At 37.1% G+C, this 24413-nt stretch overlaps 2 protein-coding genes across 3 annotated transcripts in view; one reads left to right on the forward strand and one right to left on the reverse strand.

The window, feature by feature from the left end:
• The window catches only part of LOC111058564 (uncharacterized protein CG1161), a 49018-nt gene extending 35658 nt beyond the window's left edge, over positions 1–13360 (forward strand). The window contains exons 4-7 of one of the 2 annotated variants that reach the window (XM_022346104.2): positions 4928–5042; positions 7605–7730; positions 9054–9113; positions 10308–13360. In XM_022346104.2, the coding sequence (XP_022201796.1) occupies positions 4928–5042; positions 7605–7730; positions 9054–9113; positions 10308–10478 (472 nt within the window). In that variant the 3' untranslated portion in view covers positions 10479–13360. The remainder of the gene's footprint in view (positions 1–4927; positions 5043–7604; positions 7731–9053; positions 9114–10307) is intronic. The other variant, XM_022346105.2, reaches the window with a different exon arrangement.
• A 3411-nt stretch (positions 13361–16771) lies between these two features.
• Positions 16772–24046, reverse strand: LOC111058562. The gene is made up of 3 exons (XM_022346102.2): positions 21862–24046; positions 19758–20219; positions 16772–17947 (listed from the first exon to the last, which is right to left on the reverse strand). Exons 1-3 carry the CDS (start codon positions 23311–23313, stop codon positions 16808–16810), a joined length of 3054 nt encoding a protein of 1017 aa, XP_022201794.2. The 5' UTR covers positions 23314–24046; the 3' UTR covers positions 16772–16807.
• Positions 24047–24413: the final 367 nt, after the last annotated feature.

Genomic DNA, 24413 nt, shown 5'->3' on the forward strand with positions numbered 1-24413 from the left:
CGGGGATTGCCTTCCTCTTCACAGCTGACGACTCCCGGTGCTCTAAGCTCTCTTCCAAAATTCAGGAAGGCGGGAGTATACTTAGTACCAACATGTACTGCTGTATTCATGGCGAAACAGAACTCCTTCACATGATGATCCCAATCAGCATGATGCTCTCCTACATAGAGTTGTATCATAGTCTTTAAAACTCTGTTGACTCTCTCAGTAGAATTGCAGCTCGGTGAATACGGTGGAGTATAGGATAATGTAATGCCATTATCCTTACAGTATGACTTAAAAAGCCTACTGGTATATTGTGTTCCATTGTCACAAATCAGTAATTTCGGTACTCTAAATTTGGTGACAACTAGCTCCCTCAGGGCTCGTGCAACTGCATTACTGTCAGCTAGAGCTAGCGGCCGAGCTTCTGTCCACTTCGTGAACTGGTCTTGAAACACCACCAGGTATTTATTTCCTCTCTTCGAGCGAGGCAATGGGCCTACTATATCAGTGCTGACCGTCTCCCAGGGTCGAACTACCCTCCTCTGGCTATCATTCATCTGCCTATCTGGAGGCCGCTGCTCCACTTTGTGCTTCATGCACGTCTGGCACTGCCTCACATACTTCGCGACGTCTGCATAGAGGCCTGGCCAATAATAGCGGCATGCTATCCGGTGATAGGTCCGAAACACCCCTTGGTAGCCAGCTGTTGGTGCATCATGACTCTGCTGTAGTATCTCACCCCGTGCACCTCTCGGAATACACAGCTTCCAGCCATCACTCTCTGGTGCATCAGGAGAGGCTGCTGCCAGGCCCATATAATATGATGATATAGGGCCTCACCCCTCACCATATAATCTGGATATTTACCCGGATTACAGAGCAGATTACTTTTCATCTTCTTTATCCATCTATCATCCTCCGTGATAATGGCTACCACCTCTACTGTAGCCTCCTTTTGGTTTCCATTGTCATCGGCCGGTGTATCGCCTTCTGGCAACGCTTGGGAGAGTGCATCTGGAACCACGTTCAGCTTTCCACGTCAGTATTTAATAACCAGATTATATTGTTGCATTTCTAAAGCCCATCTCGCGAGCCTTTTTGTCAGGTTCGGGATTGCTCTGAGCCACCTTAGAGCCTGGATATCCATGATAACTGTAGTCTTGTAGCCCTCCATATACGGCTTAAATTCTCTGAGTGCGAAAATCACAGCCAAGCATTCCTTTTCTGTTGTGGAATACCGAAGTTTGGCCCCCTTGAGCCCTCTGCTCGCATAGGCGATGACCTTTTCCTCTCCATTGACCTCCTGGGTGAGTACAGATCCCAATCCGTATTCCAAGGCATCTGTCTGGAGTGTGAATGGAAGTTCAAAATGTGGATATGTCAACACTGGTGATCTGGTGAGGGCCCCCTTCATCTCCTGGAAGGCCTTCTCCTCTACTGGTCTCCAGTGCCACTTCACTCCTACCTTCAGCAGCCGATGCAAGAGTGTTGCAAGGTCCAAAAAATTTGGAACAAATCTCCTATACCAGGACGCCAAACCCAGAAAACTCTGGAGCGTTCTCAGCCTCTGTGGAGTTGGAAATTCGTTCACAGCTCTCACCGTTTCTGGATCGGTTCGGAGTCCCTGCTCTGTTACAATGTGGCCCAAATACCGCAACTCTTTCTTCAAGAACTGGCACTTCTGGTTAATTATCAAGCCAGCTTCTCTTAGTTTCCTGAACACTCTAGCTAAGTTTAACATTTCCAGTGTCTCTACTAGGACAATGACGTCATCCAGGTATGCAAAAGCGCACGGCTCCAATTCCGGCCCAATCACCTGGTGCATTAAGCCAGACGTCCTGGACACGTACTAGCATGAAAATATATGTCTCCTGGGGCTGCGGATGCTCTTGTTGCGTCTCTATCGTGGCTGTACCGGAATCGTCTCTCTCTCTCTCAGACTCTCGCGTTCTTCAGGATAGTTGCTTCACCTTTCTCCATGGGTTGAGGCTCCCACTCTACTGTACGGGTGTGAGTGTCGATCTTCACTTTGTGCTCCCGTAAAGACTGCATGCCAAATAAAAATTCGGGTGATAATCCTTCCATGATAGTCATCACTGTGGGCAGCACCTTGTGGCTGACTTTCAGGTTAATTTCCTCCTTTCCATACAGCCATGCTGCCGTTCCATTGGCCAAGACCGCACCCTGTTGTGTAGGCGGTTTCTTTGCACACCCGGCTGCCTCTAAGCTTGTAAATGTGGCTAAGATTAAGTAATTGGATTCCGCTCCTGTATCGAGTAGAGCTCGATATTGGTTGCCAGCTACTTTGACTGTTGTATGCAGTCTGTTGTCGAACTGTAATTCCGGTTCTAGCCGGAGTTGATTCTGGGATTTCACCACAGCTGCCTTATCCGTAAACCTCTTCTGGTCTTTCTCACAGGTACAACTGGAACAAGACTTCCTGCATAGTTGGCAGTGATTCTAAGAGCAATTTGACTGGGTCTCTGCTCCATAGGCGATACACCCATGAATGACAGGATTTGCCATCTGAACCTGGTGACGCCTCTTTGGGTATTCTTTCGAGTCTAGAAGAGTCCTGGTGATCCTCTTCTGTAGGAGGCTACAGTCGCCATCCACCAGTTGCTCCATCCGCCTCGTGGTAGCCTGCACAAGCTCCATCACCAGCCTGGTTCGAACTGCTGGATTCTCCTGCTGTTCTCCTGTGATGATCCACTAAAATTTTCCTAAGCTCAGTCATCATACCTGTTGATGGTAATCCCGCTGATGCTGCTAGCTTCACTGCTTCACTACGATGAAGTTTGTAGATCCAGGACACTCCCGGATCGCTGCTTTCCTCTCATGTATCTTTGTCCTCTCCGCCGCGATTACACTTCTCTTCAGCACTCATAGCTGTTCTTCTCCTCCTACCTTTAGCCCCACGTTTGTGTGCCAATCTTCTGAGTAGATTTTTGCCCACACCTTCCTCTACCAGAAATCCCAGTGTCGCTCTGGGCCAGCTAGACTCAGTCAGCAACTGGGGTGGGCTGTAGCAGGGGATGGGGTCGTGGTCTGTCAACCACCCTCGTTCGAGTCGGGGGTTGAAACAGGGTCTTGAGTGCCTTACTGAAGTGATTCCCTCTTTTAGGAAAGAGGGGCCGTGCTTTCGCACTGCCTAACAGGGTTGAGCGTGGAGAGATGAGAGTAGGAATGATCTGGTGTTTTCTGAGAGTATGATCTCCGGGACGGGAAGAACGTTCCCAATCGTTATTGCTCGTTCTCTTGTAATTCCTCCTGGAATTAGCAAGATAGAAGGGCCCTGGATCCGGGCGCGCTAGTAATCACCGGGTCCCTCACCTCGGGCACCGGCTGTTTCTGGCTATCAGGATTGGGATTTCCGTGACAGGAAAGACGTTCCCAAGCCTTTCTCGAGGTCCTCTTGCTGTTCCACTTGGAATCAGCAACATAGAAGAGCCCTGGAACCGGGCGTCGCCGGCGGTCACCGAGTCCAACACCTCGGTCACTGGCTGTTTCATGCAGTCCGGATTGAGGTCTCCGGGTCGAGAAAAGCGTTCCCAAGCCTTACTCGAGGTCCTCTTGCTGTTTCACTTGGAATCAGCAAGAAAGAAGAACCCTGGATCCGGGCGTTGCTGACGGTCACAAAGTCCAACACCTCGGTCACCGGCTTGTTCCTGCAGTCCGGATTGAGATCTCCGGGTCGAGAAAGTCGTTCCCAAGCCTTACTCGAGGTCCTCTTGCTGTTCACTTAGAATCAGTAAGATAGAAGAGCCCTGGAACCGGACGTCGCTGGTGGTCACCGAGTGCAACACCTCAGTCACCGGCTGTTTCCTGCGGTCAGGATTGAGGTCTCCGGGTCGAAAAGGCGTTCCCAAGCCCTACTCGAGGTCCTCTTCCTGTTCACTTAGAATCAGCAAGATAGAAGAACCTTGGAACCGGGCGTCGCCGGCGGTCACCGAGTCCAACACCTCGGTCACCGGCTGTTTCTAGCGGTCAGGATTGAGGTCTCCAGGTCGAGAAAGGAGTTCCCAAGCCTTACTCGAGGTTCTCTTGCTGTTCCTAATCCTCTTCGGAATATTCCTGGGTCCTGTTAGGTTTTAGCCCAAAACCCAACTTGTCGCCACTGGTCGAATCAGGCAGGCTGGCTGCTACAAGTCGCAGAAGTCGTCGTACGGGACTCGCCTTCTTGCGAGTGTTGTATCTTGAAGCCTCATGCGTCTTCCTTCAACTCCAGTTAAGGGAAGGCGCAGTTTGAAGTTGTTGAAGGAGTAAGAGGATATTCTGGTCAGCTCAGTGAGCTGCACTCACTGTCTGGCCACGTCCTGCTCCCTTCAATAGTCCTAGACCGACTGACTAAAATGGCTCTCTCTTCTACTGGCGAGCCAGTGCGTGCCATAGCTGAGCAGTAGCCCAGTGCCTGAGCTGCTCGTTGCACAACGAGATCTTATAAAGAGATTACCGAGCGATGACAAAACTAGCTCTAAAATCAATCTCCCCCATCAGTCACGAAATACATCATGACAATATAATGAATAGGAGGGATCCCTAAACAAAGACCTGAGGAACTGCCCGCCCCACCATTTCACCTGAAAGCAACCACAGAGATAGGGATCACAGAGCAACCACAGACTCATTAGCCCCAATGCACTTGGTCCGCACCCATAACTCTCCAGCTTTCTCAAAAGAGAATCATGCGACACGCAGGCAAATGCTCGTGTTGAATCACATAGCAGGAGTGATGTTGACTCTATTCTCAAATGCATTGAGTATTGTATGCACAAGAGCATGAACAACTAAATCTGTAGGCATCTCCCCTTTTTAAATCCAAAGGTTCAAAAATGCACAAGTTCATAAAGATTTACGAATTCATGTTTTTTACACATGCTTTCATGTTCTACAACCTCTACATCAATGTTGTTTTTTAATGAATTTCAATCCTTGTTTGCAGTGATTGTCTTGGCATAGAGGTTCCACCAATAGCTCCGCTTGATAACAGTACCAAAGTGCCACCATGCCCTCAGTGTCAGTGTAGGTATGAAAGCAGGAACACAACCGTCATAAAGGTAGGCCTAATTAGAAACTGCTAATATTCTCATCTATTCTGTAATTCCTATTTTCATGATCCACTATGAAATGAATCCAGTATTTGTTATAAGGGACTACCTAAAGTAGTTAATTAGCCTCCAGCTCTCAAAAAAATCGCGAAGTTAATACTTGTTTATATTATGTTCATTACGCTACAAAATTTTGAACCAATATAAAAATATTTAACCCAAAATTTTGTCGTTGCACTCTGACATCATCATAATACAAAACAACAAAGCTTTTATTTGCATAAAGTGAGAATAAAATAAAGCAGTCACAAACAGCAATATTGATATGAATTGACTGTAGTCTGTTTCTTTGTCCTTAAGTTGATTGTAAATTATAAATAAACCATCACTTGTTCACTTATCTAAAAATAATTGTCCTCTTATAACTGTATAAAATTATTATCTACTTGGATTCCAATGAATATTTGATGTTCATAATCTATGTCTTAGAATATTATCTTTAGATGTACGCTATTCACAACTACGAATACCGGTAATACAGAGTGATTCAAAATGTCCCAATTTCAATCAATTATATTCATTAAATTAAAATTATGCACATAAACCAATTTCTCATCAATTTACCCGCAGAAACATAAAGTTCATGATGATATGTATTATAAGTGTAGTATGTTCCCTCCTGAAGAGGCTTGGGTGACATCTACAAAAAAGTAAGATCCATACACTATTGGTCATCACCAAGCGTAGCATAGCTAGAAATACGTCTTCGGAAGACGTAGCCGACCTATCTCCTAATATTAATCAATCTGCCCACTTCACACCGGCTTGTCGTGAATTTAACATTGGGAGATACGACGGCTACGTCCTCCGAAGACGCACATCTATAGTGAGGTCCACGCTATATTGGCAGTGAAGAAAGATAGGAGAAAAACGTTGCCAAGTCTCTCCATTTTGCCGCTGAGTGTACATAGCTGTTACTCGATTCATCCCATTAAATTTGATCTGATAATAATTATCATTTCCTTGATAATTATTCCTTGATTATTATTTCCTTGATATTATTGATAAAATAATCAATTTAATGTCAAATTAATCATAAAAATATATTTTTTCATAATTCGATTCGAAAATTTGCTTTCATAACTGAGATCATATTTTTATACAAACCTGAAATGGCGGCTAATCTAAAAAGCTGTGATACAACAATCTGAATTTCAAAACAACAGAAATTAAGTTATTTGGTAGGTATTCTATTCCAATTTCTTTTAAAACTAATAGAAAAATAGAAATCCCATTTAAAATAAGTAATTTCAATGGAAATAATTGTGAAATAACCTTCCAATATTATTTATACCGGTACGAGTAGGTCTAACCTATACGTGTAGGCTAACTGAAGCATGGATGAAGTCTAGGATCGTTAGTTATCAACTTTTAAAATGTCATTCCAGGTATTTTAATTTGTGTTTCTCATACGGTAATGTCTAAAAATTATTTCAAAAATACATTTCAAATCAATTATCCAACTTGTGTACTCAAATATTTTGATAGAATGAAGAAAAAAATGACGGCTGAGAATTGTTTGTTTACTTTTGTACAGTCACTGACAAAAGTAAAAATAAAATATTCTAACAAACGGAGAACATTGCAAAGCGAGAGAGAGATAGCGCTATCTGTTTTGCTGTATGATAGAAAAGGACAGCAACAGTATTGTCAATCGTACACTGCCATTATAACGTTGACCTCACTATAGCTACTCTACGCTTGGTGTGTGATAGCTTTATGGTTTGTGAAAATGCACAATACACGTTCATTTAGGCGAATCTCGTTCATGCTTTACTTTCGGTTCCCCATTTATCGATTGACTTCACCGCTTACAATGAAACGTTGCCTCGTCGCTATGAACGAGATTCGCCCAAAGTGAACGTTTTTTAGCATCTTCACAAACCGTGGTGTATGGACCCTTTTTTTTTTTTTTTTTTTTTTTTTTTAGAAGGGCACATAGAACACTTATACCGTAGTAAACTTGATGCTAATTTTAATTTTATGTGAAATTGGTTCATGTGCATATTTTTAATAAATAGATATACTAAATGTTTTTTTTTCAATTGGGACATTCATTAAGAATCAATCTGCAATAAAAACTAATAAATTCAAAACTACTAATACCTTCATATTATGTTCATTGAAAAAAATGTCTGCAAATATTGGTCTTTTCGACTGTTAGTATTATAATCTGCATATTATACTAACTTCCTCATCAACTAGAATCAAATCAATAGAACCAAAGTGGGACCAATCTTTATTTTTGTAATAAGTATTTGTATATATCAATACGTCATATTTATAGGTATTGAAAGTGACATTTTTTCTTGATAAATGATGAGACACATATAATTTATTCAAAAATCACTTCGAAGTTGGAACTAGAAATTGTAGAAACTTTGAAATTCAGTAAAAATCCACCAAGAGAACTACTGTGGTACATGCACGACCGAACTTATGAACATTGGATAGTTAATATTATTTGTTTTATCCTTTGTATCAATTCAAGCAAAAATCCAATAATTTCAGGTTGTTGTGATAATTGTGATATGGATAATCTCGCTTCTGGTGATCTACATGTTGTTCCTGATTTGTTTGGATCCTCTTCTGAACAAGAGAGTGAAGAGCAGTTACATTGAGCACACCAACGAAGAGGTACCCCATGCTCACCTGCACCTATCAACACAACTACTAACAACTACACCATTAACCCACCTAACTACTTTGTATTCATAGGAAAATATATTAGACTAATAACCTATAAGAAAATGCAAGGTATTTTATTTCTAGGGTACATAAATTATAGAGGATATTGATATGGTAAATGAGTTATAAGTTCTCATCCTGCTTCTGTCCTTCTGTTCATAAAAACATTTACAGGAGTTTCGCCACGATTGCTATACACTATTTTCTAGAAGCATTTTTGCATTTCAGACTGATTACTAATTTACATTTATATTAACATATTATATGATCAACCTGTAGTAGGCTATCATTGAACACTAAAATAATTCATAAAAATTTTGCAAATTTTAAATTCATTTAAATTATGAATTTTAAACGTAGATGATATAAAATAATTCATCGGTTCAACACTTACTGTACCATAACTTTCCACCACTATTTTCCAAGTAGATTTAATTCTCATTACAATGATCAATCGGTGGTAATTTATTTCATATAAATTAATAATATACATCAGTGGTATTGAAAATATTATTTCAATAATCGGAAAATTACTAATAATTTAAGAAAATGATTATATAGAACTTATGCTTGCTTTAGTATCAGATGAGATGTTCTTCTAATAAATAATTTTTCAAATTTGATGTCAAAATATTGCCAGAATAATAGAATTGTATCCATAATCAGATAAAACAGAAACTATAGTTCATATTACTGTACTACTCTCACTAAATACATCATGGTTATTTGAGTGATGATTGTTTTAAATAACCGAACTTGTTATTGAATAAATAAAAGCTGCTAGACACTAACCAATGCATGTTGTAAACTCTAAATCTCTTTTTATGCAGATATCAAGTCAAATATTCTCTTTGGTTACTGCATCATAAAAATATAGCCTATCATTTATCATTTTGAAACCAGATTCAGAGATGCAAATAAGATGTCTAGATTTTCATGAATAAGCATAATCCATCATATTCCAGTTCCAATTTCTAATAAGATTTTCTTTTCATGAATAAGCATAATCCATCATATTTCAGTTTCAATTTCTAATAATCGACGCCTCCAGTTCAACTCATTTACAAGCTCACCTCTACATTCAGTCAACTTCATCCTTTCTGTTATAATTTCAATAGTTGGAAATTTTCATATGGTATCCGTATCATTTTCTCCTAAGTTTTAGTGGACTTACTAACTTATTATGTTAATTCATCTTTAACTTTTTGTTACCTTCTCCATTCATTTTCATTCTTCTAATTTAGGATTTGTGTTGTTTTGGTTTTCATTCAGCGTCCTGAAATAGTTATGTTGATGGCTCCATTGCTGTCTATTTCACCTTCAGCTTCAGATGTGAGTACATTCTTCTGATCGGTTCATCTAATCAAACTGAATTACTCTCTTCTTGGTCTGTAACTTACAATACTCCTAATTAATCCCTTTTTCATTGGTCTCCAACTTACATTATTCGTAAAAAAATAATCCTTTCTCGGTTTCCAAATTATAATATTTGTAATGTACCTTATTTTTGGTCAATAATTTACATTTTTCGTAAACTCTGTGATTAAAAGTTCATTCACAAGATTGTCAATTTAAAACCTCACTTTCGGCTTCAGAAATGAAAATTTCCTGAAATCTGAAATAAAAATGTCCACATCAATGTAAATTCATACTCCAATTCAGTTTCATTAGCTTTATCTCTTTCGTCATCGGCTAGTCTTACATTAATTAAAAGTTCAGTTTTATAGAAACAAATACATTTCATTAATTTCATTCATATTATTATTGAATATTATATGTAACAGCAATATTATAGATCCATTTATTTATGTTATATACAATTTTAGAGCAACATCTCATCTGATACTATCTTAGAGAAAAATTATAGGAATACTTTACTTCGAGTTATTATTCAATAAATCTCATACATTATTAGGTTCTTATTTCTTATCAAGCTTTCATATTGAATGAATAATATCTGATGTTGTCGAAGCTTTTAAAAGACAAATTCTTCACTTCATTCGTCAGGTAACTTTCTTATTCAATTGGAAAAATTATTGGAATTTTCCAATCAATATTTTGAGCATTTAAGGGCATAAGGATGATGATTCACAAAATCGTCCGTAATGATGACGAGCTCCATATTTATTATCGCGAATGAATAATGGAAGATTGAAATTGTTGTTGAAGATGAATTTAATCTAAACTTTGAAGTGGGTGACAGACTACCAAGAAGTGTTTTAAAATATTTATAAAGTCGGTATTATCACTGAGTTGGAGAATTGTTTATTTGAATAAGTTATTTGTTGATCAAATTAGTTATTTAAAATTCTGTCAGTTGAATCATACTGGGTTTTCAAGCAATGTTCATACGGATACATTAATTGAGTATCAACTTCAAATGAAAGAAGAAACATTTTCAAGTATGCATATTAGTTGTTGGAATCTGCATCTCTGCATGTGAGCCTTGTTTACCTGTTGAAAAATTCAAATTCCTTGAAGTGAAAATGTATTAGACTAAAGTAGTATTTGTGTTGTTTGTTGAAGGAAGAAAGCGGCAGCGCGTCGTCGCCCGGGGGGGGATCATCCTCGCACCAGATGGGAGATCGCGGCGGCGGCAATGTACTCAATAGAATGGGTCACCAGCAGGATAAGTGGAAGCGTCAAGTGCGCGAGCAAAGAAAGAACATCTATGACCGTCATACTATGCTCAATTAAACTCCACTCCACCTACAATCATAGACTGTTACCATTCTTCAAGTGTTTACTCCAAGTTCCATCGAAAGTATTTGCACTTTCTCATCGAGGTTTCAAATTTAGAATCTTATAGGCCCTGTTTCCGAGCTCGGGATTTAGCAAAGTTCTAAACTTTAATCAGCTAGTCAGAAAATTGGCTTGCCGAAATGGGGCTTAGCCTAGTTGTAGTTTTTATGATAATTTCTATTTTCTCATTTTTATAATTGGAAACGTTTTTCTCCTTGACGAAATTAAACATTCCTAAATAATTCAAAATAGCTGAAACTTCACACTATTTTCTCATTATATTTTGTGTTCAATTTTCTAGTATTTCGAAATTTAATTTAAACGTAGACTACGACTACGCTAGCTGTTTAAAGTCTAGAACTTAGCTAAATCCCGAACTCGGAAACCGGGTTTCAAAATTAATGTATAGGTTATTTTTATTACTTTCGTCAAAAGACGGATTGTGATTGTAAGAGTAAAGTAACTGAAAAGAGCAGTTTAAACTATACGTTTATCCTGTTCTCAAACCTTAATTTCTTGCTAAAAACTCACCCAAGGGATCCGTTTGACATTGGCCACTTGTAGCCAAAAAGTGACTGTTCTCTCAAGATTTGGATTGCCGGATAGCAAATCTCTACAGTGATGAGCCTTTAGTCACCCGAGTTTTCAGGATATTGTTTACAAAGAGATACTGTAGATGCAAGCCATTACTCCAATAAGGGACACTTACAAACGATCCTTAGAGGTATGCTGTCTATCATACATATAACAAAATATAACATATTCAATTAGAGGTGCGTTTTCGAGCTTGAGAGTGCAGGTTTGGTCTAGTTTAATCTAATTGAAAGAAAACCATTAAAGATAATGAGTAACACCAGATCATTCAGAACAAGGTATATGAATCTTATAACAGATAGATAAATGCCACTATTTTTACAATTTAACGCATTACAAGTATTGAGGTCAATGTAGCAAGAGAACTCATGAGCAAAAAAATTAAGAATACATTATATTTTTTCGGCACTTTGTTTGGTAATGCAGTGGACACTATCACTGAACAGCTACTTCCCTCAAATACGATGGAAAATAACAATGTTCCTGTAGTCATCAACAGTGTCGGCGCCTTAGTTGGTTGGACGAAGAATTATTCAAGCCATCAATGGGCTTCACGACTGTTATAATGGCGACCACTCTTCACCTGATCCAGAAGAAATATCCATCGCATAATACAACTATTCAACAAAAATAATGCGTAATAAATTGTCAAAAGCTCTAATTAAAGGGTTTAAAGGACGTCAACACGGAGCTGTACACAGTAAACAAACATCACCTGGTTCAGAAGTATTCTGAAAGAAAACAATAATATGTCACTAAACACCAGAACTTGCTGCTGCCTACCGGGTATTATCAGAACTAGGACTTGATTCTTTATTACACTGAATTTTTACATAGTTGGTGCATGTTATAGCATTGCTAACTAATAAAAGACAAAAAGTGGACTTGGTCCACTTGTATTCTGAGCCCTCCATATAATCACTTTAACGTGCTTAAAGTGAACCCCCAGTTTTTTGGGGTTATAAGTTTCATCAAAATAATCAAATTTGATGAACAGATGCAGCAAAGGGCTTTAAAGTTTTTTTCTACAAGAAGTTATGAAGATTATTCCAAAATCATTACGGTTTTGTTCTTTGTCTCTTTACCAACTTTTACTAGGCAAAGGAAATTAATTTCCGGCAAAAAATATTGTAGTATCGATATAATAATATAAGAATTAGCAATAAGTAAGCCACTCATTCAATTGGTTTGTTTATTATCAAATCCTACAAATATAATGTAAACAAATACAGTATTCAATTTCACGTTAAAGGATGAGGCAGCCGTCCTGTTAATGTAATGACAGTTGAAAAAGAGCTAGCTGACCATTGTAATGCTATTCCATTTTATTGAGTATAAATGGCTCTAGAAGTGTAGCTTCGCGACTGCAATAATCTAGTAATTTCCTATAACTATCGATTTTCAAGGTGTTATCTTCAATTTTTCTTTGATATTAATGATTTGTATATTATGTACCTTATTATTGGGTTTATAGGGTGTATGGTTTTATTTTATAAGAATACTAAAATCCCCATTGTAGATCTCGTTATCTGTTTTAAGTTTTATAAAGCTGCTAGAATCAATTATAATGTAACTTTGTAACTTGAAAAATGAAATATTAATTAGCCTATTTGAATTAGTATGAAGCATGACTGTCTAGTGTCCTCAATTAATGAAAATGAGTGACTCAATGAAAATTGTCTTTCCTTGGTAGCTACTCTAGTTATATTTTTGTTTTACATTATCTAAAATCTTTTATTAATTTCCTTTTTCCGATCTCCTCTCTTAAAATATTTTACCTACGTTGTATAATTATATCATACTTGGTATCTTACATGTTCGGGAGATTTGAGATTGTCATTTCAACTTCTTATTTATGATATACAAAAATTGTTTTTTTTCAAGTATTATATGGGTTGTAGTTGACGGATTTTTTCTTCCGATGATTTTGATAACTATGGCCATTCCAACCATTCCCATTTTTGGTCTTTTAAATAGCAAAATCAGAAATTAACATTTGATTTTAATTACAATAGTTGCTCAATCTTCTCGTTTTCCAATCATGCCTTGATTTCTTTCAAAGTTATTTTAGATATGTCAAAACCCACGTGATGACAGTGTTTGTGTGATGACGTGATGACCCACGACATTAGTGTTTTATAACCATTGTTCTCTGAAATATATTAATAAATATGATCACGTTTATAAGACATTATTGTGATAGATTATTATTTGTAAATATTTTAATATATTAGTAAACTGGATTTTCTTGCATTTCATTTCTATCCTCTAAAGAATATACCGTAATATCAAAACTTCTTAAGCTTATGTAAAAGGCATTACATTGATTTTAAATCACCAAGAAATTTAATAAATGTTAGGCCTATGAAATTATCTTGTTTTGCTGATTAATAGTTGAATGTTCGAATAATTCAACTTCTTAGGATTAGTGAATTTAAAACAAATTATAATTAATTAGATTTCGATCTTTTGAAATTGGTGCTATTTTAGGCTCAACTCACACTAACGCGACTCAGGTCGAGAAGAGACTCGACTCTAGTCGAGAGCATGTGTTTTCAAATGGTGACAGTCGCGGAGACTAGAATCGACTGGTCTGAGTATCACCATTTCGAAACACGTGCTCTCGAATAGAGTCGAGTCTCTTCTCGACCTGAGTCGCGTAAGTGTGAGTTGAGCCTTACACATTAGATTATTTTTAATAACTTAGATTATGATTGGACCTTCCCCTGACATGGGGTGGTAATAAGATTTTAGAACTTTACACATTATAGTTTATTTGTAATAACTTATGATTGAATCTTCCTCTGACGTGGGGTAGTAATAAGATTTTAAAACTTTCTTGACAATGTGCAGACTTGCATCATTCAAATGAGTATTTCCATAAATATAAAATAGAGAGAATTGATGTACTGTATGGAAATTATTGATTTATTCATAATTATTGAATGAAAAAGACTAAGAAATTGTCAAAAACCACAGATTTATTGATACATAGAAATAAATATCATTTCTAAGTATCAATAAATCTGTGGTTTTTGACAATTTCTTAGTATTTTTCATTCAATATGAATAATTACCACAATATCAACTTCTCAACTATACAAAACGTTTATTCAGATTCTATGGTATTACTGACAAGCATGCTTTTGTGGATATCGCTTTGGATCCATTGTAAACAGTCTGTAGACAATGCGTTTCGAGAGCGTAATTCAGTGAGTGAGAATAATTGAACAAGCTTATTTAGCTCTTACTGATGACCAGAGCATCCAGTCGTCCGTTTGTGGGTTTGAAGTTTTCCAGTTCATCTTGAGACAGTTTGACATGTGAAACCGGACTCCCCTCTCACAAGATGTCTCAATAAACCGATTATTGAGACATCTTTCTGAGTGAAAGTAATATAATTGTCTGATTGTTCGACGATTACTTTCATCAATCAACTTCAAATTTTCAACAAATATTCGTTCTTCAATATTAAACAGATAGAGTTCGTTGGCCAACGAAATTGATTCACTCCGTCTTTTTTCGAGGATAACATTGAAAGGAAGTAGTAGCCTACATGAAATAAAAAGATTGTAGTGACATAACCAGCTAAATGATGATTTGTGTTTTGGGAGTTATCACTCAGACTGTCCGTCCTTTATGCGCCGACACGTGATTTCAGCTGTCCGTCTTGAATTTGATTCTGATTTTGACTCATTTAACCTTAAGTACAGTATCTATATAAACACAGTATCTTTGGTCATTGACTGTCACGCTTTTGATTGACTATTCGATCACGTGGTACAAATCCGCCAAGTTGACACTTGTTGCAGAGTTCAAAATGTTACCCCCTCAGCAGCATTAGAGCTGCTATAACAATGGAAGGAAAATATGAAATAGGGAAATAATAGGCTACATGAAATTAAATAGAATTTTATGCTCTACAATTCTATGATAAGCATTCATTCTTATGATGAATTGTTGGAGAGTTATAAGCCCTGAGACCCCGTTGCACAAAAGCCGGTTGAATTTTAATCGTGATTAATCAAATGAAATATTAAGGATAATTTCTTCATGGTATTGTTGATTAAATAAAACAAAAATTTTCAAAGTTGAAAGCTTTACCCCCACAGCAGCATTATAATGGAAACGTTTCCTGGATAACAATAAGGTAAGCAGATAAACATATCAATTACTAGCCGTCAGGCTCGCTTCGCTTGCCATATCCGTCTAGCCAAGGAGCTCCGCCCCCTGGACCCCCGACTGGATCGTGCAAGAATGAGATCAGCGGGCTCGCTTCGCTCGCCTGCATTTTTCATTTGAGCATGCTTCATTCCATCAGAAAGTCAAAGTACTGAGAAAAGCTCTGAAAAACGCCGATTTTGGGCGTATCTTTGATGAAATATTAAAGTCACCTCATCACAACATTTTTAGACCCTAGCTAAACCTCTGTACCAAATTTGAAACATCTTCTGTCTATTACTTGATGAAAGAACTGAGAAAACGCAAAAACCCTAATTTTGGGCGTATCTTTGGCGTTATTTCAAATTCCTTTTAACACAACATTATTACAACCTAGCTGAGCTTCTGTACCAAATTTGAACATTTTATGTTCATTTGTTCTCTATAAAGCTGAGAAAACGCAGATTTTGGGCGTATGTTTGGAAATTTTTCCAAATTCATTCTCAGTGCGCCTCTAACGGGCCAACTGAACTCAACAAGGGCCAAATTTGAACTTTTTTGGTCCGGTAGATTTTTAGTTCTACGAGTGAGTGCCATTTCGCTTATATATAAATAGATAGATTGAAAAAGTTATTAAATTTACCAAAAATAACAACTAAAATTTATTTCGGCTGCGATGTATTTAGGCTTTGCGCGTTCTCGGCTACTGTTGGGGGTTCTCGGTAGCTGCGTTCTCCTCATTGTCACGTCCCACCGTCTCTACAGCTTTAACGGAAATTTGCACATTCAAAATATTATTGTTTTAAAAGTGAGATTATTCTTATTCGTGTATTATTCATGCGAGTTAGTAATCGTGTTTTATGTGCATGAATTAGTGAATGTGTGTCTATCCACGTTGGTAGTGAGGATACACTGAAAATTATTCAAGAGGTGAAATTGGAGAGAATTCTTATTCTCAGTTCTCTGCCTTTTGTATGTAAGTTCAGAGGAAAATTTTCAGGTACTCCAAAAGCTTCAAAAGTCAACAATTTGCTAGAATTTCTAACATTTGCTAGCACTTGGACCCACTCGAGTGGGGGACCCCCTGCGATGACCGGTGGAGTATTCCACGCCTCGCCACTAATGGTGGATGAAAAAAGGTCTAGTGGAAGTTATAAAACAGATCATTCAACATAAATTCTATATAAGCCGCATTATAGCATTCAAACAGATGGCGGCGGGAAAAAATAGTTCCATGGCCAAACTGTCCCTATACAGCAACTGTTCAAAAGGCATCTTTGTTCAACTTTTGTAACATTCCTCTCTTATTAAATTTTGTCAAACCTCATCAGTATATGTCCCACTGTTCTGATCAAGATAAGAGTACAGTTATCTTCAAAAAATAATCATGTTCAATACCGTACATAGAGTATTATAGAAAGGTACATCGAGTGCGTATGCAAATCTCTGAGGGACACTATTTCAAGATCAAGGACAAATAATAATATTCAACATTTGAGAGATCGAAAATTTTATTGAACTCCATCTCACTATACTGAACTAAAATGCTTACTTTGTATATGCCTCACCAAAGTCCGATTAATACTGAAAGCAAGGCTACATATCTTACACACATACGGTTTTTCACCGGAATGAGTCCTCATATGAACATTCATATGTTGCACTTGCTTATTACAAACGGGACACTGCTTTCGTTTCACACCGCCGTTATGAATCGACAAGTGTTTCTGGAGTTTACTTTTCTCGAAGAACGCCTTGTCACATTCAGTACACTTGTAGTTTCGATTTCCCGCATGCTTGGATATGTGATCATCATATACCTGTTTGCGGGAGAAACACTTTTCGCAAATTGAACACTTGAACTGTTTCTCGATGTTGTGGATTTTCGAGTGATAGTTCAGGTCACCGCGAGTTTTGTAGCATTTGTCGCAGATTTCACAACGAAACGGTTTGTCATCCGAGTGTGAACGCATGTGTGGCTTCAAATCCTTGCGCTGTACGAACACTTTGCCACAAATCTCACAACAAGCAGGTGGCTCTTCACAGTGTTCTGTGATTTTGTGTTGTTTCAAGTTTGCCTGTGATGTGAGAACTTGCGAGCAACAATCACACGGGAACTCCTTTTTCTCACACACATCAAAATGTGATTTTAATCCTGATTTTTTCGAAAATGTTAAACCACATCGTTCACAAACAAACGGTCGGTAATCGGTGTGTGTTAACGCATGTTTATCTAGTAGACTCCTCTGTACAAAACCTTTACCACACACATCACAATGCAAACTAAAATCAGCCGCATGTTTTCGTAAATGTGTTTCTAACCTATGTTTCTGACTGTAAGTTTGGCCGCATTTTTCACACTGAAACCTGTTATTCCCGCTATGAGTTAAAATATGCGTTTCTAGAGATGATTTCTTATTAAAACCCTTGCCGCACGTTTCACAATAAAAACTAAAAGCACCAGTGTGTATTTCCATGTGTCGTTTGAATGTTTTTGGACTAGATAAAGTTCTGCCGCATATGTGACAGGTTGTCTTAACTCCACCAGCCTCAGTTTTATCGCCTTCTTCAGATAAATCGTCTCTAGTATGTTCATTGGTGTCGTCGGCGTCAATTCCATCATCAACATCGTCCACTTCTTCTTCTAGACTGTCAACGGTCACACGTGGCTGGAAAATTTCGATTATTTTATTATTCAGCACTAATCTAAGATTGAAGAAAACGTATTACAGCAATGACAAATTACACTCAATAATTTTATAACAGTCGATTTAAGCTAACGAAAAGATTGAATATAACGTACAGCCATGAAGATGAAAACATTTAAGGAAAAATACGAAAATTAAATTTAGATGAAGTGGAAGATCAGAATAAAATTCTTGTGTTTCCAGTAGCTAAACCCTTTATTAATTATTAATCAATCAATATGGTGAGATCCACGTTATAATGAAAGTGGAGAGAGATATGAGTGTTGCCGATTCTCTGCCTTGCCTTCTATAGAGGATAGCTTATACCGGTATATCTGATTTAATATTAACTGTTCATAATAATCAAGAATATTTTATTTGTCAAGAAGCTAAATATTCAATGATTAGCCCAATCCATAAATTTTCATGGTTGAGATAAAATATATTGATAATTATATTTCTATATTGTTAAAAAACGATCTGGTGACGTTGTGGATGTATAAAAGGATAGCATTTTGTCGAATTTATAGACAATGATACCATCACCAATGTTAATCAAATACTTTCATTATAATGTGGACCTTACTTTAGCTGCGTGTACTCTCAATATTATGCTTTGTATTTTCTTAAGATGAACGAACTAAGTCATGAAGAATATTTAAGATTGAAAATGGTTTCTAGCAGGGGGTTTAGCTGGAGAAATTATTCTTGAATTGAAAAAATCTGGTGTGGCACACTCACACAACTTTCCTTGCCGTTATGAAAATTTATCACCTGACGCTAGTGTACACGCGCATCTCAAGTCTACTATCGAAGATCTGCCAGCTGGTGACAGGACAATAACGCTGGAGACACACGAAGTCTGCTATCTCTTCATAGTGAATGATTTAATAGAATCAACAGTTGCCAACCGTTTGCATTATTGAATAAACACATTTTCTCGAATTACGAGCTTATTTCCAATTTTAGGTGAAAATGTCACTGAACATTGATTGTAGAGATTTTTATGCTCAATCTTTTCCACTTGAAATTTGTTGTTTAAATTGTATCTGAAGCCTGATAACTGGGAATCTGAAATCACACTTTGCATTGATGGGGCGGAGCTCCTGAAATTTTTACAGATATGGGACTTGTGGCAGTTGATAGAGCTTATCAATGACTATTTTAGGTATAAATTTGATCAAAATCGTTGGAGCCGTTTTTGAGAAAATCGCGAAAAACCCTGTTTTTGACAATATTTTCGCCATTTTAGCCGCCATCTTAAATTGGATTTGTTCGAAATTGTTCGTGTCGGATCCTTATAGGGGAAGGGCCTTAAGTTCCAAATTTCAAGTCATTCCGTTAATTGGGCGATGAGATATCGTGTACACAGACGCACATACACTCATACACACACACACACACACACACACACCAATACCCAAAAAACACTTTTTTGGACTCAGGGGACCTTGAAACGTATAGAAATTTAGAAATTGGGGTACCTTAATTTTTTTTGGAAAGCAATACTTTCCTTACCTATGGTAATAGGGCAAGGAAAGTAAAAATAGTATTCAAACCACACAATCTTTATAGAATTAATCTATTTTACTGGGGCGTTTAACGGGCGTGATTCATACAAATTGAGTAGTATTTTGGAACGAGATGTTTTAAGCTAACTCATGTTTTTTAAACTAACTTTACTTTGTAACTTTCAATTTTGTTCTGACGTTGGTCGTGCATTGTACAATGTCGATAAACGAATTTATATATATCACTTGGGTTAAAATGATAGAATTGGAAAGCTTGTAACCTTTTTCGCGGGCTGGATATCGAGATAAATAGTAGTGTGACTGAAGTTGACGAGCGCTCCTTCCAAGTTAGCTGACTTGTCGACAATATGAGGCTTGTCGTCGTCGATCTCGATGTCGGGCGTGGCCGGCAGGAAGCACTGGATGGTTTTGCTGAAGTTCTCGCTGAGCGTCTGCTTGACCGAGGTCAGCTTCACCTCTAGCACCTCGACAGTCTCGATCAGGTTCAGGCAGCGGCGACACATGAAGCTGTTGTGCAGCTTGAGGAAGTGCTTCAGGTCGGCGGGGATGATCTGAATGAGCTTGGAGGCGACTGGGGTGCGCGATGCCGACGTCAGCGGGAACGAGTCGTTCATGTGGATGAACTGGCTGGCTGGCGTCTTCTGCGATGATTTCACGTTGCATACCAGACAACGCAGCTCCACCGACGATAACAGCGTCTTCTTCATCTCTTCTATGGATGTCTGCAAAATAAAACAAGCACACATCAATAACGAACATGGATTAAAAATCAATAGTACAACAAATGATATAATGGGAAAAATTATCAAGTATTTAAATTTATATAATACAAACCATTAATAATACTATAGATTTAATTGATTCATAATATTTTGAAAAAGTATTATATAGTAAAATCTATTTATCAATCACTTCAATTATATACAGAACTTACAGTTTCATGTTGAAACCAATTATGGAAAGGTTCCACAATACAAATATTAGATGTTTTTATACCTATTATAAGATAATGCTTTTGAATGCTAATGAAGCATTATTGGAACTTTATTGAATAAAGAAGCTTCAATAGCATTAGAGAACAGGTTGAGATTCTACTGAGAACAGGTGAGGCGATTCCCACTGAGCAAAGTGGTTTTAATGAAAACTTCTGATTTAAATTATAATTAACATAGCCTAATACATTCTGAACAGTGGGCTACAACACATTATTAATTAGATAATGCCATCATGTTATGGTACCTATCCCTTAGTGGATCATGTATCAATAATATTTTCTCTCTTCCTTGCTTATCCTATTCTTTCTCTTACTTTTGACAATAATTCCTATACCCTATACTCTGATAAGATATCTGGGATTTTTCGAAAATAAACATCACAGTGTTATGGTTTATTTCAAATAATCACTATTTTCAAATAAAAACGTATGTGGGACAACAGTAAAAATTTTATAAGATTTTAAATGAAATAAGATGTTTATAATGATTCTACTAATTCTAGGTATTTATAGTTTTCGAATTCCTCGATTGTTGGTTCTATCTTTGTAATAAAGATTAATTTGAGTAGGCTGGTCAAGAAAAAAGTAGCAAGTGACGGTGAATAGGAGGATTGAATAGCCATTTTCATAGCAATTTCAATACAGAATTGTTTCTCAAAATTAAATAGATTCATGTAGGCCTAGTCACAGAAATGTTCCAGGTTGTCCAAAATGTACTAGAAACCTGCATTCTTAGAGGACAATTTCAAGTGTAATTTGAAGATAAGAGCAGCACGAAAAAGCATGCTTGTTGATAGCGAGTCTATCTGCAAACATCATAACTTGACATTAAAAAAAAAAATTTTTAAGACAACATAAATCGATTACCTGAACTGTGAATGTAATAAGTACGGTAAGCAATAAGTCAATGCTACATCAAAGCGAATTGACTGATGAGAATTCTGGGACCAGCATAGACAGTGACCTTCTTTTAAAATTAGGCATGACAAATAAAAAAAATAATGAAAAGGCTATTTTTCATTGGAAGTTTGGAAGACATACAGTGAAATACATACTAAGCTAACTTTATTTTCTTGTAATCATTGGCTATGCTAATTATTTTAAAACTTTAAGTTGTCTATGAGTTTATACCAGTCAATTTGCATTGTTGTATCTTACTGATATTATACCTATTTTTCTCAAGCTGTTGGAGATAATGTTTCAATCATTCAAATAATTTAAAATCTGCTATTTTTTTCATGATTGTGATTTTTAGTTATATTACGGTAATTATTTTAAAAGCTATTAGTTAGGTATCTGACACTACCTACTTAGAAATTAACTATTCTTTATTTTTTGAACTATTTAGTCTATTTGAAATTAATACTCACAACGCTTTCCATTTCTTCAGTTTCATCAGACTCCTCGACAATGATGTTGCTCTCATCAGATCCACTCGAGCTATCATCGTTCAAATTCTGTTGAATTGTTTTTGAGAGTTCAGGTAGCTTCTGACTGATGCCACTATGAACGATGGTCTCATTGGACACACCAACCTCTGGTAAATAAGGTAATGTGTAATTGGCTAACGAATCAGGAAACTTTCTAGAAGAATCAATTTTTAACTGGTTGTCCTTCTGAGTAGATGTGGAGGTCTGGATAGTTTTCATCACATCACTACTAGTCATCACACTTTCAATTGAGACTGTTTTCTCGTAAAATGTCTTTTGGCTTCGGTCGGTTGTCTGTTGAATGGGAGGTAACCCAAGAACTTTCATTTGCGAATTTTGATCAATGTAGTTTGGTCTACAATTCAACTGCGGAACGGCATTTTGATGTTTATCAGGCTGTTGATAACAGTTTTGTTGTTTGTTTGAAGAGGCCGCAATGTTATCAGTTGTAGGCATACAATATGAACTTGCTGGTGGGGGTAAGGAATAGATAAAATGATCTGGAGAGTCACTGATGGTGTTGAAAAACGTTGGGCTGGATACATAATTAGGTTGTAAATTTGTTGTTTGTTTCCACTCTCTAGGTAACATAGCTGGTTGGAAGTTATTGTTCTGAACTTTCATATTGCTAGTTTGAACATCATGAACATCGGAGAGTTTAGTATTGATGTCGTTTAGATTAGGTCCAATTAATTTATTGGCATTACTACTTAGATGTGACTCAAAATAAGTATCTGGCATTGATATATTAATATCAGCCTGTTTCAAATCTGATTGCTCCAAAATTGGTAAGCTCAATTGAGTACAGTTTAAATTTTGCTCCGGGAATTTGCCATTATATTGCTGATTGGTTTGAATTGGTTGGAGGTTGAACCAGCTCTGTACTGAATCCATAACATTTACAGATAGACTAGATGGTCTTGTTTGAAAATTTCCATCACGACAACTTGATCTATAAGTATCACCTGGAAGTGGCGAGCACATTCCCAAGTTATCTATACGATTAACACAACAAGAATGCGATGGCACTGTATTGCAGTTCAAGTTTTTGTCATTCATCAAGGTGTTGTTTGGAACTCTAGTTTCAGATAACCACTGAAGACTTGCTTCCAAATTATTGATAGAAGAGTTGAATCCTGCGCTGTAGAGTCCGTTAAACACATTACTACCCGCACTACTTTGCCCAGGAGGTTGTAAGTTAGCAACACTCATAGGAATATTTACTTGAGTTAGGTTAGTCGATGACATGTTGGTGTTATGAGGCGTGTTAACTATTTCCATAGCTTGAACTTTTTCACTTTGTAGCTGCCGACTATTATATGGACTAATCAGGTACCTGGAGTTCTCTGGTCTAGGTGGATCTTTTGGATTAAGCAATGATTCAAGCGGCATTTTATATCAGTTAGCTTTCTTACTTTTGATCTTCCTTACAAGTGCTCAATTAATTTAATGACATAAAAATATGACTGGTACACATATTGAATAAAATAAGGATGCTTGATATTGGAATAATTACTCCACTTGAAAGGTCTATTTATTCAGTAAGCCTAATCAGTATTGACAAGATAGGTTATTATAACCTTCAAATGTTGATGCAAAAACAATTCTCGTGCACCATTCACTTGTAGAACTGTAACTTATTATTAATTAAATCAATTATAAATTTCACACATCATTATACAATTTTTTCGTCAAGTTTTTTGAAGAATAAGAAAAAAAACTAACTTAAAATCTAAACAGTTTGACAGTGTTGAGTGTTGAGGACTTGACACAGAGAAAAGAAAACAGAGATAACCATAACCAATAGTCGAGTCTCGAATGTTATGTTATAGTCGAGCCTCGAATTGGCCTGAAAAAAGTCGAACGACTCCGTCTCAATCGTTGATAGTGTAAAGTCGATGTTTGTCTTGCTCTTGTCGATCGACGGAACTCTTGTGTCCTGTCAATCGAGTCGAATTAAAAAAGTCTAGGCAATGAATGCTCAAAAAAGGAATAGATGGAACAATTTTTAACCTCCCAGTTCTGTTCATGGTAGTAAGATCTACACTGTCCTTTGAGTAGACCCTGCTGAGTGTCCTTTGAGTATGAAGTAAGACCACAGAATATATACAGAAAGGAAACTTGTAATCAAACGCCTATCTAACCAATGCTTTTTACATGACGCCAATACTAAACACGTCACGTGACCTTGGGAAGTTCCAATCCTGGTCTTCTGATTGGCTCGTGGCAGTGAATGAGATCAATTGATCCGGATCATTAAAGTGATCCGAACCTACCATCAATACTATTACCGTCGCTTACGTAACTACAAGGCTAGAACCATCAGGTGATCAGCTGTTCAAAAGCGTACACTTCAACCCGTGTTTACATTGAAAACCCTATGTTGAATGGAATTTTTCGTGAATAAACGTTAATAATTCAACTGATAATCACTCTTCGAATAAAGACTTGTTATTTTATTTTTCCAATTCAAATTTTAACCTACATCATAA

The sequence above is a fragment of the Nilaparvata lugens genome, chromosome 6 (assembly GCF_014356525.2).
Source record: "Nilaparvata lugens isolate BPH chromosome 6, ASM1435652v1, whole genome shotgun sequence".
Lineage (NCBI taxonomy): Eukaryota > Metazoa > Arthropoda > Insecta > Hemiptera > Delphacidae > Nilaparvata > Nilaparvata lugens.